At 36.0% G+C, this 15472-nt stretch overlaps 1 protein-coding gene across 6 annotated transcripts in view; it reads left to right on the top strand.

Annotated features, from left to right (window-relative positions):
• The window catches only part of RALGPS1 (Ral GEF with PH domain and SH3 binding motif 1), a 78436-nt gene that overhangs the window by 965 nt on the left and 61999 nt on the right, over window positions 1–15472 (top strand). For 5 of the 6 annotated variants that reach the window (XR_008434440.1, XM_053962081.1, XM_053962084.1 and 2 more), the window contains exons 2-10: window positions 1454–1570; window positions 5826–6012; window positions 7795–7910; window positions 9818–9925; window positions 10290–10340; window positions 13263–13346; window positions 13834–13923; window positions 14039–14131; window positions 14489–14615. Coding sequence is in view for 5 of the 6 variants with exons in the window: in XM_053962081.1 (XP_053818056.1) it covers window positions 7854–7910; window positions 9818–9925; window positions 10290–10340; window positions 13263–13346; window positions 13834–13923; window positions 14039–14131; window positions 14489–14615 (610 nt within the window). In the remaining variant the exon portion in view is untranslated. The remainder of the gene's footprint in view (window positions 1–1453; window positions 1571–5825; window positions 6013–7794; window positions 7911–9817; window positions 9926–10289; window positions 10341–13262; window positions 13347–13833; window positions 13924–14038; window positions 14132–14488; window positions 14616–15472) is intronic. The other variant, XM_053962082.1, reaches the window with a different exon arrangement.

Here is a 15472-nt window from a genome sequence, read left to right as displayed (position 1 = left end):
TGTCATACTAATTACTGAAAAATTTGAAACGCGTTGGTGTCTGAAATACAGAAGAATATTCTTTGCCTCAGAAACCTTATCTATGAATGTTGCAATCTGTCTTTCACGTCTAGCCTTGATAGTCAGATATTTCTTTTCTTGACCATTCATGCCATGCCTGGTAGATATTCTTCATGTCTGAGAAGGACAGGAAGCTGCTGTAAAGAGCAGAACTACACACACTCGTGTGTTACTTTTCTGTATGTTGCCCATCCTGCATGATGTAGCACCAGTTTGAAGAAAAATTAATACAAAACACTTTCAAACCAAGTTATTTTAATTGTTTTTCTGTTTATTTGCCTTATTTTAGTGAAGGGAAGACATCTAGAAGTTCAGGTGCATAGTAATTACAAGGTTTGCCCTTTACTAAAATGCCGTGTGATGCAGGGCAGACAACAGGCATCATGTCTGTAATTTGATTGAAATACTTAAGTAGATGCTAACCCATTTTTAACTTGTCATTTTGATTATTCTATGAACTAGGATCATTTGCCCATGCAGGGATTGCCTACTGGATGAGTTTTGGGTGTGTCAAAAGAACACTGCTTTTCTAGCAAAAGATAGCTTGCTTTGATGCTGTAGGAATTGTGTATAGTTCTAGTTTAGAAGACAGGCTTTTTTAAGGGGGAAGTTCCCTAGCGATAGAACAAAAATAAAGACTGTAGTAGAGGCACAGTTGTAACACAAATTGACCTGCAGTGATTTTTTACCTTTATCAAAGCAACATGTGTTTTAATGAGATTTTCATGTCAGTCTATATAGAATAAGCTGTCTTTGAGATTATTTTCTTCTCATTTGATGTGTAATTTTATTAAACATTAGGTTTTATAGAAGTTGGTATAAGGCAGAAGAGGAGAAAAGGGAAGGGCTATGTCTAATGTAAATATCACCAAAATTAGTTACCTAAGCAGTATTTTTCTCAGGTTTGTAGCTGCTGATGTTTGTTGGAAGAGCTATGGCTTTATTTGCTGATACAGAGATAAAAGAATTATTCTATTTGAATTTGTGTCCATTTTGCTTTGTTTAGTTAAGCCTTGAAGAAGATGGTGTGAGGATGAGTAGCATTTAAAATTTGTAAAGCACCTTGAAAGAAGTGAGTGAAACCAATAAATAATGCATGTTGGCTTGGACCTTGTGTTGATTGACAGAGGGAGAGTTACAAGCATATATTTGGAGTATATTTAGTTATGAAACTTACGAGTACATTGCTCTTCTCTCTGAGATGTATGTGTAGTTCTTTTGAGTTTGGGAATTTATCACATACCAATGAAACTAGAATGGGGAACTAACAATGAAAGTTGTGAGGGAGAGGTAAAATAAAAATAGCACATGTTTCAGGTGAGGAGTGCATAGTTTGAGAAGAATTGAGTTGTAAAATAAATGTCACTGTAATCCTGTCTCTTGGTATTTACAGGAATGTTATGCTTTTAAACAAGAGATAAAACTGCTGAAAAGCCAGAGCTGGACCCAGCAACGAACTAATGGTGGTGTGCAGCAAAATGGGTTGAGAGCACAGCTGCCTTATTCCACTGTAAGTATGCAATTGTATTTAAAGTTTACAGGTATTTCACATTTTCACCTACATTTGATAACCAGAGATTACAGAAGTGTCTGTCAGTTCTCTTCTGTTTAGAGAACTTGAGTTGTGCTAGTATTTTACTATAATTTTCAGATATATATTTCTTTTCCTGTGACTAAAGATTTTTTCCTTTCATGAGGATTCCCTTAAAGTAAAACTTCACTGAACATATATGTTGGTCTTCTAAGATACTCAAGTTTGCAGACTTGCTTGAAGGGTAATGACTTTTGAAGGAGGACTTCTGCTGGAGAGAGCACTGCAGCTCTGTCTTGATATGGAACATTGATGTAAAGATTTCCAGACACAGATAAAATTCCAGTCTATGCAAAGTTCTTCAAATGATTTCTAATGATTAGAAACCCGTACTGTATTTCTTGTCTTAATTTGTTTAGGTAGCCAGATGGAGATCTGTCTACTGTCTTTACGTAGTAGAATTCACTTTACTGCACTTTTTGGGCTTATACAAATAATTTCGATCATATTATTACTTCCTGATGCAGTAAGTGATGTTGCAGATAGAAGAATGGAGAGAAGAAAACACGAGTAAATTTGTAAATATAATAAATGGTCATTAGTGTGAGCTCAGTAATCAGTGGATATATATAGTAAAGATGTGAGGCATAATGAGAAGAATAACATTGTCCATTCAAGCCAGCATTGTCAGCTTCCTACTCTTTCATGGTTTTATCAACTGAGGGTTGTGTGAGATTTGAAATAATTTTTGACAGCCTTTTGATATGAAATTTTGCATACAGCTCTCAAACTAGAAAACTGAGACATTGCATTCATTATCATTTTGAAAAATAAGACATCCTTATTTTTATTCCACTTGTAGAATGTTAGCTTATGTTTTTGATGTAGTGTCTGCCACATATGTCTTTGCCACATATATCCAGGTTGCCCTATGACAGTTACTTTGAAAAGCTGGTAATTTAATTGTAGGGCAGCATGGTGACAACAAAGAGACCAATGGCAGTCTAGTGTAACATGTGACAAATCAAGTAAAGCATGTCATGAATGCATGACCTGCGCATTAGGTGTAGTTTTTAATATACTGTTAGATATAATTCAAATCAGTTGTGTATTCATAAAGCCCAAGAGTTTAGGACTTGGATTCTGAAGTTGTTTCTTGAACTCATCACAGCAGCTGCTTTTCTGCTCACAGTTGAACTCATTTGAGTACATGCACTGGAGGGGTGGAAGTAGGAGAGTTGAGAGCATTTTAGAAAGGGAAGTCAACTTTGAATGTATTTTTTCCTGACTTAGACTTGATCCAGTGGCAGCTATTGGGAAACGATGCAAGATTCGTTTTCTTTCAGCCTTTTTACTCAGGGACAATGCATGTTATTGAGGGATAGTTATTTACTTGAGTGATTTCAGCTTATGGTCAGCTGAATTAATCCACAGCCCCATTTTATTTCTGTTACATTTTCATTATTCATCATTAAATATAGTAAGAAGTTTCTCAGAAAAGGATGTGCATGAAAGTGCTAAATTGTTCATATCTATTGTTTTATCTATAGGTGGTACTGTTGCCTAAAGCACAGTGAAATATATTAGGGACTTCATGGTGAAATGGACACTGAAAATACACAAGTGTTTGCTTTGGAAGATCTTTAAAAAGCCATCACATTTCTATGACTAATCTTCTGTAGCCTAATTGCTTTGTTCTTAATAAACTGTTAGTAGGCAATTATTATTTAAATCCAGGCTTTCAAATGCTCTAGAATTTTTCATGTTGTCCAAATGTCCACCAAGGTCTATTATTTAATTACTTCAAAAGGACTTTTTGAAATTAAGAGACTTTTCATATAAAGCATTATGATCATTAACACAGCTCAACTGTCTGGTCTCATATCTGTGTTTGTACATGAAGTGGATGTCATAAAAGGGGTCAGAGTGGCATACAGATAGTTATTTTCTGAAGGAAGTGGGGTTCACATGGGTAATTTCTATAATTACTCTAGGAGGTATGATCCTTTTCCCCTCCACTTTGCAGGAGTCATATGTGAGGGGATGAGAAATGAGGTTTGAGATGTAGTACTTACTGGATGGAGCACAAATGAAGATACATGATGTTTGTACTTTTGGGAAAGGATGCTGTCAGGAATTAAAGGGTCTTGCATCAGTGTTGCTCAGTGCTTTTGAGGTTTGTGTTTCTCCAGGTTACCAAGTATACATGTAGCACTCATCAGCTGCTGCTTTGAAAGAAGTAAAGAAATTCTCCTTTACAAATCCTTCCAGGATGGTTTGCTCTGTCACTGCAATGACAAACAGCTTCTAAATTGTGCAAGCTCAAAAGGATTTTGAAATCCTTTTGAATCTACTTTTTTCTTTTTTTTTTTTTTTTTAATAAAGTTATGATACTGACCTAAAAGAAACCTAATGAGAGAGGGGGGGGGAAGATATGTAAACATATGTAAACATCTGTATATGGAGAATAAGCAGTGCATTGATTTAGATACTGCAGTGGTATTTGCCTTTTTGTCTTTATTACCAGTAGAACAAAAAGATGGGACTTCTCCCCAACCACCACCCTGCCCTAAAGAGGGCTGAAGGTGGACATGATGTAGATGGTGATACAAGTTTCACATCAGTGACTGATTGCAAGCACAGGGACAAAAAATATAACCCTGTTATTGTTTCATTCTGTTTTTGTAATAGAGCCCTTTTCTTCCAGTAGTTAGCTATGCTAACATACTTTGGTTTGTACTCTATGCCCACAGCATCTGAGTATGACTTTGTTCATGGTTTATCAAGGAAAGAACCCTTCTGGTGGTGAACCTCTGGAAGAGTAGTTTAGGAATGAAGAAAAGGAAAATGAATGCAATGATGAAAAACAGTTCAGACCTGAATATGAGCTCTGAATATATGGTGTGTTGTAAATGTGTCTTCAGGTTGGGTGTTGCCAGTGGAGTGTAATAGTATATTGTTGGTCTTGCTAAAGGTAAAAAGCAAGATTTTGTAGGTATTCTACATTCCCTTGTCTTGATCAATGCCAGTTAACCATTGTGATGTCTGATACCAAATTCTGGAAGGCATATCCTCTGAGGAGCAACTGAGGACTTCGTGTTTATCTAGTTTGGAGAAAAGGAGGCTGAGCAGCAACCTCGTTGTTCTCTGCAGCTTCCTGAGAGGGGACATGGAGAGGGAGATGGTGATCTCTTCTGCCGAGAATCCAGGGGCAGGACATATGTGAATGATTCAAAGTTGCACCAGGGGAGGTTCCGAGTAAACATCAGTAAGCATTTCTTTAGCTGAGAGGGTGGTCAAATACTGGAGCAGGCTTCATAGAGATGTGATTGGTGCCCCATGCCTGTCAGTGTTTAAGAGCCTTTGAACAATGCCCTTAATAACATGCTTTAACTTCTGGTCATCCCTGAAGTGGTCAGGCAGTGAGACTAGATGATCATTGTATGCCCCTTCCAACTGGAACTGATCTGTTCTAAATTTATCTTTTAAAAACCGCAAACCCTACTGCTTACTTCTGTTGTTTCTAACCAAGTTTCAGTGCCCAGGTAGGGCCCTAGTGCACTTTAATTGTTCTTACTGAACCAGTTGTCCAGCTAATTTAAGCTTAAGAAAGAACATTTATCTTTTGGTAGAATGCTGAAGTATATTTTCTTAAAAGCATGTTGCAGCTTTCAGTTCATGATTCAGTGGTATTAGGAAAACCATAATCAACTAAAGAAAGTAGTAAGTAAATGGTTTTTGAAATCAGCTAAGCCAGTTGACTTGTAGAGTCTGGAATGGCTGAGTTAGGGCTGGTAAGAAGCATATATAGCTCAGTATTTTTCCCTTCAATGAAAAAATCAATAAGAACAATGGTCATCAGTGGTTGCTGACATGGTTATCTTTGTATTTGCTAAAAGCAATGTGAACAGTCAGTAACTTCTTCAGATTGCTCTGCTAGCATTCAGAAATTAGAGCACATGGACTTTGTTGGCCAAGAGTGGTTTTCTGTGCTTAAGAGTCTCGGTGATTTTCTCATGAGTTGGGTAACTAGTACTGAGACTGAACTTATGGGCATTTTGACTGCATTACGTGCGTATTACTAACAGCAGTATAAAATTTGTATTTTACTTTCAGAGAATAATGCTTCTGTGGCATAGATAACAAGATTTGACAAATGCTGGTAAAATAATGGCTCTAAGGTTTACTTCTGTGCTTGGTTTTGATGGTGGTATTTTTGGTTTTTTTTTCCCAGTTGTTTTTGCCTGTCTTCAGTTTTGCTTCAGAAAGCGCTGCATATCTAAATGGGTTTGTCAAATTGGCAAAGAAGAACAGACAACCTCTGGTGTCTGTTGCATCCTGATTTATCCACTTTACTTCTGGCAGCCTATGAAGGAGAGCTACTGCAGTGTGCCTGTGAACCTTCCATACAAACAGATAAGGTGTTTCCTTAGTTTTGATTTTTAGCACTGTTTGTGTAATGCAGCATTTTAATGAATAACGTGAACAAGTTGAAATAAATTGTATGAATCAAAAGCTATGAAAAGAAGTTGTACGCCATTTAAGTGACTTCTTACATTTTATTGCCAACATTTTGGGCCTCTGATAATTTCTGGGATTTGAGAAATTTCTTTTTAATCTTGTTAGTGTGAAGTATGGCGAGTGCAGGGGAATATTATTTTTAATATCTTTCCCTATGTTGTCTGACAGCCTCTTCATACCATGGGCATAGTATTAGCTCCTGTGTTATTTTGTGTGCAGAGTGATGCTTTCTGCGGGTGGGGAAACACTCCAAATGATCAAGCGGACTTGACTTAAAAGGATAATTGCTTCCTATGACTTTCATGAAGGTAGCAAAACAAGTGGGTGTATAGAGAAGCATTTTTTCATAGATGTGAATCTTGGAGAAATCTTTGCACATGGGAAAAAGCAGTGCATTTTTAATGCTTGTGTTATATTTGGAACATTTTGGGGGAAGGGGGTAAGGCGAGGGGAATCTATTTTGACCCTGTCTAGAATGAAAGTTTCTAGCCTTGCAGGATTTATGTATGTGCTGAATGTTGAAAGGCAAAAGTATATTAGTGATTTTGAGTTTAGGTATTAAAGCATTTTTGTCTCGCTTTGATATAATGAACATTAAAACTTCGTGTAAAACTGAACTTGGGCATGTACAAGTTCACATATGGGATTTTTCTTTCCCCTTTCACATCATTATTGATTCCTCATGCCCTGGAGAACCTATTCAGAAAGGCAGGGATGGAGGACACAATAATATTTTTGTGGGCTTAATGTAAATGCCACATGTTAAAGAAATTACATCTACAGAATTACTTTCCACTTCAGGATTGTAAGGACTGTTAAGAAGAGCAACTCCAGACCTAGAAATACTGAGCAGCCTGTCAGTGCTCAAAATGAGTTAACTTTATCAGAAGAAAATATAAAAGAAATTGACTCTTGCCTTGTTTAGCAGAGAAGATTTTGGCATTATTTGAAGCAAAATTAGTGACTTGTTTCATGCGAGATCCTGGGGAGAATCGTTTGTCATTGTAGGAATGAGAAGTGAAGACTTCCTCTTTCTAAAGAGAGTAAAATAAGAGGTTGTTTTTATTCTTAGCTGTTTTGCTTTTTCAGAATTTTTCTGTTGGTGCGATCAGTGTTGTGGGAGGGAACACGAGGACGCAGAGGAAGATGTGGCAGCATCCCTTGCTGCACATGTGAGCAACTACAGATTTTGCTGAAAGAGTCCATTTACAGGAATCAATGGCAGTGCCTGCCGTGGGCTCATCCATGTGTCCTGTGGGGAATGATGACACAACCATGCTGTTTTCTCAGTTAAAGGGAATCAGAGCTTGAGCTAACTTGCTACTTCTGTAAGCAGTTTGTGATAGCCTGCAGTTTCTGAGACTTTGTCCTGCCTGGGAGGGACTTTATATAAACTTAATTCAATATGAATGACAAATAATACTTTTTTCCCCCCTGCATTTCTTGAGTTGAGTGGAGGTAGGGGTAAGGACTTGGCATGGCTTTAGCAATATTCGATTGTACTCCTTCACAGTTGGTACCTGGAAAAGAAAAGAGCATCTATCTCCTAAGATAATCTTGTTTCCTAAGTCCTTTGCTCTGAGTAGGAAAAATGAAATATCTTGTATTGCTGGGTTATTTTCTGTGTGCATTTTGGGTTTTTTTATAAATTTGATTTATTCCACAAGTAATTTGCTTTGCAGGAATTTCTGTTTTCAACCAGTGCTGGCTGAGCTGAAACCTCCCGCATCTTGTGGAGAGCATGTATAAAAGGAATGACCTCATGGCCAGTGTGATGGTCACCTCCGCCACTCCAGAGGTACAGTTCATTAGATTTTATTAGCTCCCATATCAAAATGGAAATTTTGGCTTGTTTCAGCTTTCACAGAAGCCCTTTGCACTACTAGTCAAATACCACACCATTTGTAAGAAAAAGAACCAACATGGCAAGGGAGTAATTGTAGAACACTCCATGGTTTTTGGTGTTCACAGCCATGTTTTTTTATTGTTGTTGTTAATGTTTACTCATTTTGTTTAAATAGCACATTTGACCCGTTATTCTGTAATGTAGAGCAGCCATCGATTATTGGTGAGTTCAGAGCAGTGAGCAGTGTAATACACCATCAAAATGGAGTCTGGCGGAAATTGAACCCAGAAATAAACAGCTGCATTTTTCTTTCTTTTTCTTTCCTTTTTCTTTCCTTTTTCTCTTCTTTTTTTTTTCTTTTTTCTTTTTCTTTTTCTTTTCTTTTTCTTTTTCTTTTTCTTTTTCTTTTTCTTTTTCTTTTTCTTTTTCTTTTTCTTTTTCTTTTCTTTTTCTTTTTCTTTTTCTTTTCTTTTTCTTTTTCTTTTCTTTTCTTTTTCTTTTTCTTTTTCTTTTTCTTTTTCTTTTTCTCTTTTTAATTTACTGGTCTACTAGTGAGAAAGTGCTCTACAATTTTGTTAATTTTAATGTTTGTATCCTTTGGCGATCAGGTGGCTCATTTGTGCTACTTCCAAAAGCTGCCTCGTTCCATGTTGAGCTGTGTGCACAGCTAACAGCCTGTTTGTTGCTCCATGACAGCCAACGGAACACTGCTTGGGAATGAGCTGCTGGAGTTTTTCGCTCTCATCTAATATTATGATGAAATATTTTTAATCAGCTACAGTAAAGCTTGTCTTGTAAAGCACACATTTTAAATGTGGGATTGGAGAAACTTTTTCGGCTTTAAGGTGGACAGTAATGCTGTATATGTATTCCAAAGTTGGGTGCACCATGGATTTATAAAGGAGCATATTAATAATCTGTTACATATTTTCTCCTTTGCTTTTCCAGACTTAATCGAATCTTGTGACAACCCTTCTCAGTTTTTCATTGCCAGGTTTTTTATTTTGCCACATTAAATAAATAAAGATCCATAGTTTTCAATAAGACTACAGGGTTTACCAGATACTTGAATATATAATAAACATCACTTTTTTGTACATAATTCTCTTCGGGCTCACATATTTTCAGTGCTAGTAACAACTACCTTGTGACTAATTATTTAGTATTGCAAGGACAGTTTCTGTGCTAGGGCTTAATGTCTTTGGAGTGAGGAACAACATTCAAAAATCTTTTGAAAGTCCAACAAGACTGTATTAGTCTTGATCCTTTCCTCACTACCCTCAGTAGATAGTGAAGCAGTGCTTCTCTTTCTGAATGCTGACTTGGCACTTTTCTGATACAACATAACTGTCTACATTTCTACTAATTCCCCTTTATTCTCTTCTTGGATTTGACCAGTACAAATGTCAGGCTTTCTTAATCAGTAGTGTGCAGGTTAAATTTCGGAATGTGTCAGTTTTCCCTTTGTTACAATGTTGTGGATAAAGCAAGTTGACTTAGATGTACCTAGTCTTTACTTCGCGCATTTAATTTTAAAAATCCCGTGGAAAATGAATCTTCAAAATCTCAACACATTTCCTTTTGTGCGACAGCTCTTTCATTTAGTCTATGATTTTAAAAATGTCTTGCTAAATCTGAAAATTTCATAGGGCTAAAATTTTATGTTGCTGTAGTTTTTGCAGAAGGAAGTTGGAAACGTTTGTGAACAGTGCAAAACTAAATTTGATAATTTGGTGTCTGAAACTTCTTGAAGTTCATACATTTTCTTGTCATTACTTAATATTTTTACACATCTTTATTTCCTGATTTTGAGATGAAATTAATCATTCTGCAGATAAGCCTACTCTCTTTCTTTGTAGGGTAGTAGCAGCTCAGATTCTCTGGAAGGGCGAAGTTCAGATTATGCCAATAAAAGCTACGATGCAGTTGTATTTGATGTGTTGAAAGTAACTCCTGAGGAGTTTGCCGTAAGTATAAATGTTATTTTTGCATTTAAGCTTGTATAATACTCAGGGTTCAGAGTACTAAAAAATACATGAAATATTTTTTCTTAAAAAAAACCCAAACTTTTAAATAAATCTCCAGTGTTTTTGAAAACAAATGTCTGACTTTATCAGCTTCAATAAAATAAGCCTGTCTTGGAATTTAATCATTTAGTACTGACCTGACACAGCATATTTGTTTTACTGTATAAAGTCTTATAGGAGACCCTAGCATAGGTTAGTTCTGGTTAGTGGGGAATATGTGTATGGTTTGTAGTTACTGAAGAGCAGATAGAAATACGTCATTGTTAGCTCTTCATATTACATGATAATTCTGTCTTCATTGCAGAGCCAGATAACATTGATGGATATGCCAGTATTTAAAGCTATACAGCCTGAGGTAGGTTTTCTTAAACCATCTGCTTACATCTTTGCAATTCAGTGCCTGAGGAAATGTGACGATTCAAAGAATACTTTCTTTGTTCAAAAATGCTCACCTTCTTGCACAGCACTAATGTTTTTCTAGGTATATTCCCTGTTAGTACGATGAATGTATAATCCAGCATGAGTTACTTTGGTTTATCATCTGTTGCCAGAGGGGATAACTGTGCTTTTCTGAATGTCTTCTTGTCTTGCTTTGAGTGGAGTGTTTCTTCACGATAAGTTTATCAAGTGTAAAAATTCTCTATTCTCCCTTCTACTGCTGTTTTTCAATTCATATCTGATTTCAGACTTTTGACTCTTGCCTCTGGCCATAATCTCAGTGTTAGACTGCATCAACTGCTTTATAAGCTTCTTAATTTGTACAATCATTTTTAAGATTCAGAATAATAAATGCTGTGATTAAATCAGCCCAACCCCTTAAAAGTTAGTGTATTATTGTCTTTTAAGATTTTAAACTTTTAAGAAAGACACAGAAGGGAACTCGAGGCCTGTTGAGGAAAAGCAGTCAAGGTTAACATAGACATTTGAAAATCAGTAATAAGAACTTGAGAAATGAAGAATAAAAGTAATTGTCAGAATATGACAGAATTGCAAAAAAATATGATAAATTTATTTACTGCAAAAGGTACAAGAATCGCGTGACTCCTGCTTCAGGTGTTTTTAATATAAGAACATGAGTCCATTGTGGCTTGTTGTCTTCTTGTCCTAAGGTTGGAGTATCATGATTGTATAATGGGCAGCCCATGCTCCCCCATAATGTCAGCAGAACTGAATTTCTGACAACATCAGTAGGGGCAGTCAAGTTTAGAAGGTTTTGAGTGGAAGCTCTAGCCACCTATTTAGGTCACTAACAAAATCATTTATTACAGTAGTTCAGAGAGATTAGCCGACTTCTATTTTGAGAAAATATAGGAAGGAAATAAAAAATTGGTCTATCTGTTGTCTTCCTGTCAGATAATTACTTTTTTCCTCCAAGAACACCAAGACAGTTTTATAGCTGAAAACACTTTCATGCTCCTGCAATTACATGTGTGCTCCAGGCAGTTGGGGAGACTTTTCTTTCCTGTGGGGAAGAAAACAGCAAACAAATAATGCAATAAGAAATTAGCAATGCCCATAGAAAAATCTGCTAGCAAAAAATTTTCAATATGTACAAATTGATACATAGATACTTTTCCATGAGGAAGTTTTATTTAGACAAATATCAGAACAAAACAGAGGGGTTTTTTTATTCTAACTACCTTTGCCAAAAGCAGAGGTAGTGTCATACTCTGAGATGAATGAATTAAAAAATAAAATATAAAACTATAGATGTTAATTTTTAAAGCAAGTTTTGCATTTACTTTAGTTGCTATGAGACCTGTGCCATAGAACTTTATAGCAAAAAATATCCCGAAACAAGTGATTTGCTGTTCTTCTTTTCCTTTATAATTACTTCATTTTGTCTTTTGAAAATGAAATTTCCTACTTTGGCAAATAGATGCAACTCACTGAGGAGTGATCAGAAAGAAAACTGTTGTATTTTCAGCTTCTGCTAGAATGTAGATCTTTGAATATGTACCAGCTACCATGAACTATTAGTTGTTAATTGTGCTTTCTGATTTTCATTTTATTGGAACTGTTAATATAATTTGCCAAAAATAAGCAACTGTTTCTATCCTGAAATTCTGCCAACTGTAGGACTAGGTTTTAAAGTAAGAAATAGTCTTTGTACTTGTCATGAAACTGCCCCTTGCTATTAGGTAAGTTATTAGACTAAGAAAGTTAACATTTTCTAGTTGAAATTTAAGGTTTTATTATTTTAACATGACCTTATGCATAGATGGAAATATCTAAGCTTTTACATTTGGTTGCTAAGTCTTATCTCAAACACACAGACATCCTTTAAGTGTGGTATTTGCTGAGGCTTTTTCCTGCTTTTCAGCAGCTGTTACTATAAAACACATTCGCATTTTACTTTGCGGAGTTTAGAAAGAGGATGTCTAGTTAACAATTCTTTGTTCTCCAGCAGAAATAATTATGCTTACATTTTAGATTTCTATGTGGCTTTATTTAGATTTTTTCCCAAGTCCTGAAATTGCAATCTCCACAAATTTCAGGGTTTTGCACGCTTGATGGGAATGTTTCCTATGACTGTGCGTGTTGAGGAAACCACCAGCATCTCTCCATGCCAAAAAAAAAAAAAAAAAGAGATGAAGTGTAATTCTCGAACACGGTATATTGTAGTAGTACAAAAAAATCAGCAGGGGCATTTTGAATCACTCACATTTATCAACCTTCCTATTCAAACTGAATTTAAACCTAGTCAAATGATTTTGCCATACACAGGATTTTCCATTGTTATTACTCACTAGCCCTCTTGCAACCGCTTAATATTCTTAGGTTACTGATCTCTTCCACTTCTCTGACAAAGGTAAGTTTTGCTGTCCCTAGTAGAGTGTCTGAGATTTTTTTTCCCACATAAACATATCATAGTATCATAAGATGAGACATGGACTGTTCATGTGGAGAATCTGTGTCCTGACAGATGCAAATTGGCATTTTTATCTGCAGAAGTTTAGAGTCCTGGAGACGGGGATTCAAAATGTGTTTGGAGCTGGAAGTGCTTTTCCTGCTGCTCACACAGGCATGTGCAGATCTCTAGAGTGCGTTCCATATATCAGCATTACAAAGTGCTTTACAGAGGCAGAATTCTCTTTGGCTGACTCTGCCTTTTCATATGAAGGGGTCTAAAATCAGTAGTGTACCTTTGGAAAGTTGAACAACATTTTGATTGAAATTGAGACTTGTGGGTCTAAAAACAGAAGAGTGATTTAGAATTAGTGTTAAGGCGAACTCATTTCTGTTTGTTAAGGCAATTTTAAAATGTGTTTCCTAGGAACTAGCCAGCTGTGGATGGAATAAGAAAGAAAAACACACCCTCGCTCCAAACATTGTTGCCTTTACTAGGAGGTTTAACCAGGTATATAATTTGATTACTGTCATGAACAGGTACTGTTTGACAGTTGTCTTTGAGTATAAAGTTAAACGGAATTACTCATGTGAATTAAAACCTATTTTTCCAAACGGGGATTAAGATTTTTAAATTACAACTCCTGTTTTCAATTGCTTTGTCCACATTTTCATGTTGTTCCTCTAGACCATTTGTTCCTAATTATTACTTCCTGATTTGTTTTGCTATGGTGCAACACTAGCAATTTTTTCTCTTTTTTCTGGGTTTCACTTGCTCATTCAGTTATCTTCTTGTCTCACTTCTCTACTTCTTATGCTGGTAATGCTTCAGGGCAATTGCAGTAATACAGATGAGAATTCATGGGATCAGAAATCTTTTCTTTCCTTACCCTGTTTTCTTTCTGGAGCATTGTCAGAGTTTGCAAATACTTCATCTAATAGACTAATAAAGTCCATTTTTTTATAATAAATTAAAGTTGTATGTGTTTACTTTATAGGTCAGTTTTTGGGTTGTACGAGAAATATTAACAGCACAGACCTTAAAAATAAGGGCAGAAATACTGAGCCACTTTGTGAAAATAGCTAAAGTAAGTGCAGATTTCTTACACTATCATTTGAAACCTTAATTCCTTCATGTTTGTTTCTGCACTACTCCTGTGAGCTCTTTCCAGTGTGCTAAAAGCTATTATTCCCTTTTTTCAGAAGCTTCTAGAACTGAACAATCTTCATTCTCTTATGTCTGTGGTGTCAGCACTGCAAAGCGCACCTATCTTCAGGCTGACCAAAACTTGGGCTGTAAGTGTCGCCTTGACCCTTGTCCCTTCTGTCTTGTTTGAATTTTGAGGTTCTTTGGAATTTGTCATATTGTAAACTCTGGAGGAAGATACTTTTATGTTCTTAGCGATATGAGAATCACTGACAAATTAGTCAGAAATAGTGTTCATGTTTTTTCATAGCTTAAGATCTACACTAAATGTCCTTTTTTTAACAGGTGGCATGTTTTCAAACATTGTGCTGCTTTGGGTGATGATGATAAATTTAATCTTAACTAGACTATGCTGTCCTTTACTCTGGGCAATTCAACAAGTTATTGACTGTTAGTTTTGTGTGGATTTGTCTTTGAAAATTTTATGATCTCCGTTTTCTCTGTAGCTTTTGAATCGGAAAGACAAGACCACCTTTGAGAAGTTAGACTATTTACTGTCTAAGGAAGATAATTATAAAAGGACACGAGAGTACATCAGAAGCTTAAAAATGGTTCCTACAATTCCATATTTAGGTGAGTGTGAACAATTACCTTATTTATCTGTAGCTCATTGACAGACGAGTGCTAATGTACCATGTTGTGTACCTGAAGAACCCTCTATGTAGAAGAATGGTTCACTCCATTTCATATTTGGAAAAATTAGGTCAGGTTGAGGTTTTTGGGCTATACATATGTTTACATACTTTTGGAAGGAGTTTTTCTCTCAGGTGCTGAATAAATATATGTGTCATTCAATGCAAAAATGTATTAAAAGGGAGACCTACGGTTAAAATGCTGTGCCATCTTGATATTGTCTCCTTTTCTTTTGTGACCTATACCAAGTAGCCATTTGATGAATTGGTTTTTTGGTCAGTATTTCACCTGGAAGTATTTCTGCAAAAAGGTTATTTTTAATTAAAGTAGTCCAATATAATGAACTATTTTCTGGCTTTATTAGTGATTTAGTCAGATGCTAAACTGCAGCTAAAAAGAATAAAAGTTTTTAAATTGGTGACCCTGGATAGCAAGAGCTCAAGAATTCTGCTTAGCCTTCCTGGGCCAGAATTGCTATCTGTATTGGTAACCCCTAATGTTTCAATGGATTTATCTTCTGTGAACACTTGCACTCTTGCTTTAAACACACATAAACTTGCATGCACAACACCCAGCTGGCAGGATTTCTTCAACTCTGTCCAGTACCACATTCTTTTGCTTGAATTGAACATGGTAATTTTTACCTTCACTAGATAAACCCTACCTTGTTCCTTACACAGCTTGAGGCTACTCCTGACATTATGGACTTCATTATCTGTCATTATCTGTTGCCTTCACAGTAAATCTTCAATTACCTCTCTTCCAAAAGGAAGAGTCCTTGGATTACTTGATCATGC

The sequence above is a fragment of the Vidua chalybeata genome, chromosome 21 (assembly GCF_026979565.1).
Source record: "Vidua chalybeata isolate OUT-0048 chromosome 21, bVidCha1 merged haplotype, whole genome shotgun sequence".
In the NCBI taxonomy this organism is placed as follows: Eukaryota; Metazoa; Chordata; class Aves; order Passeriformes; family Viduidae; genus Vidua; species Vidua chalybeata.
The sequence above is the reverse complement of the archived record's forward strand: the minus strand, read 5'-3'. Positions and strand labels throughout refer to the sequence as shown.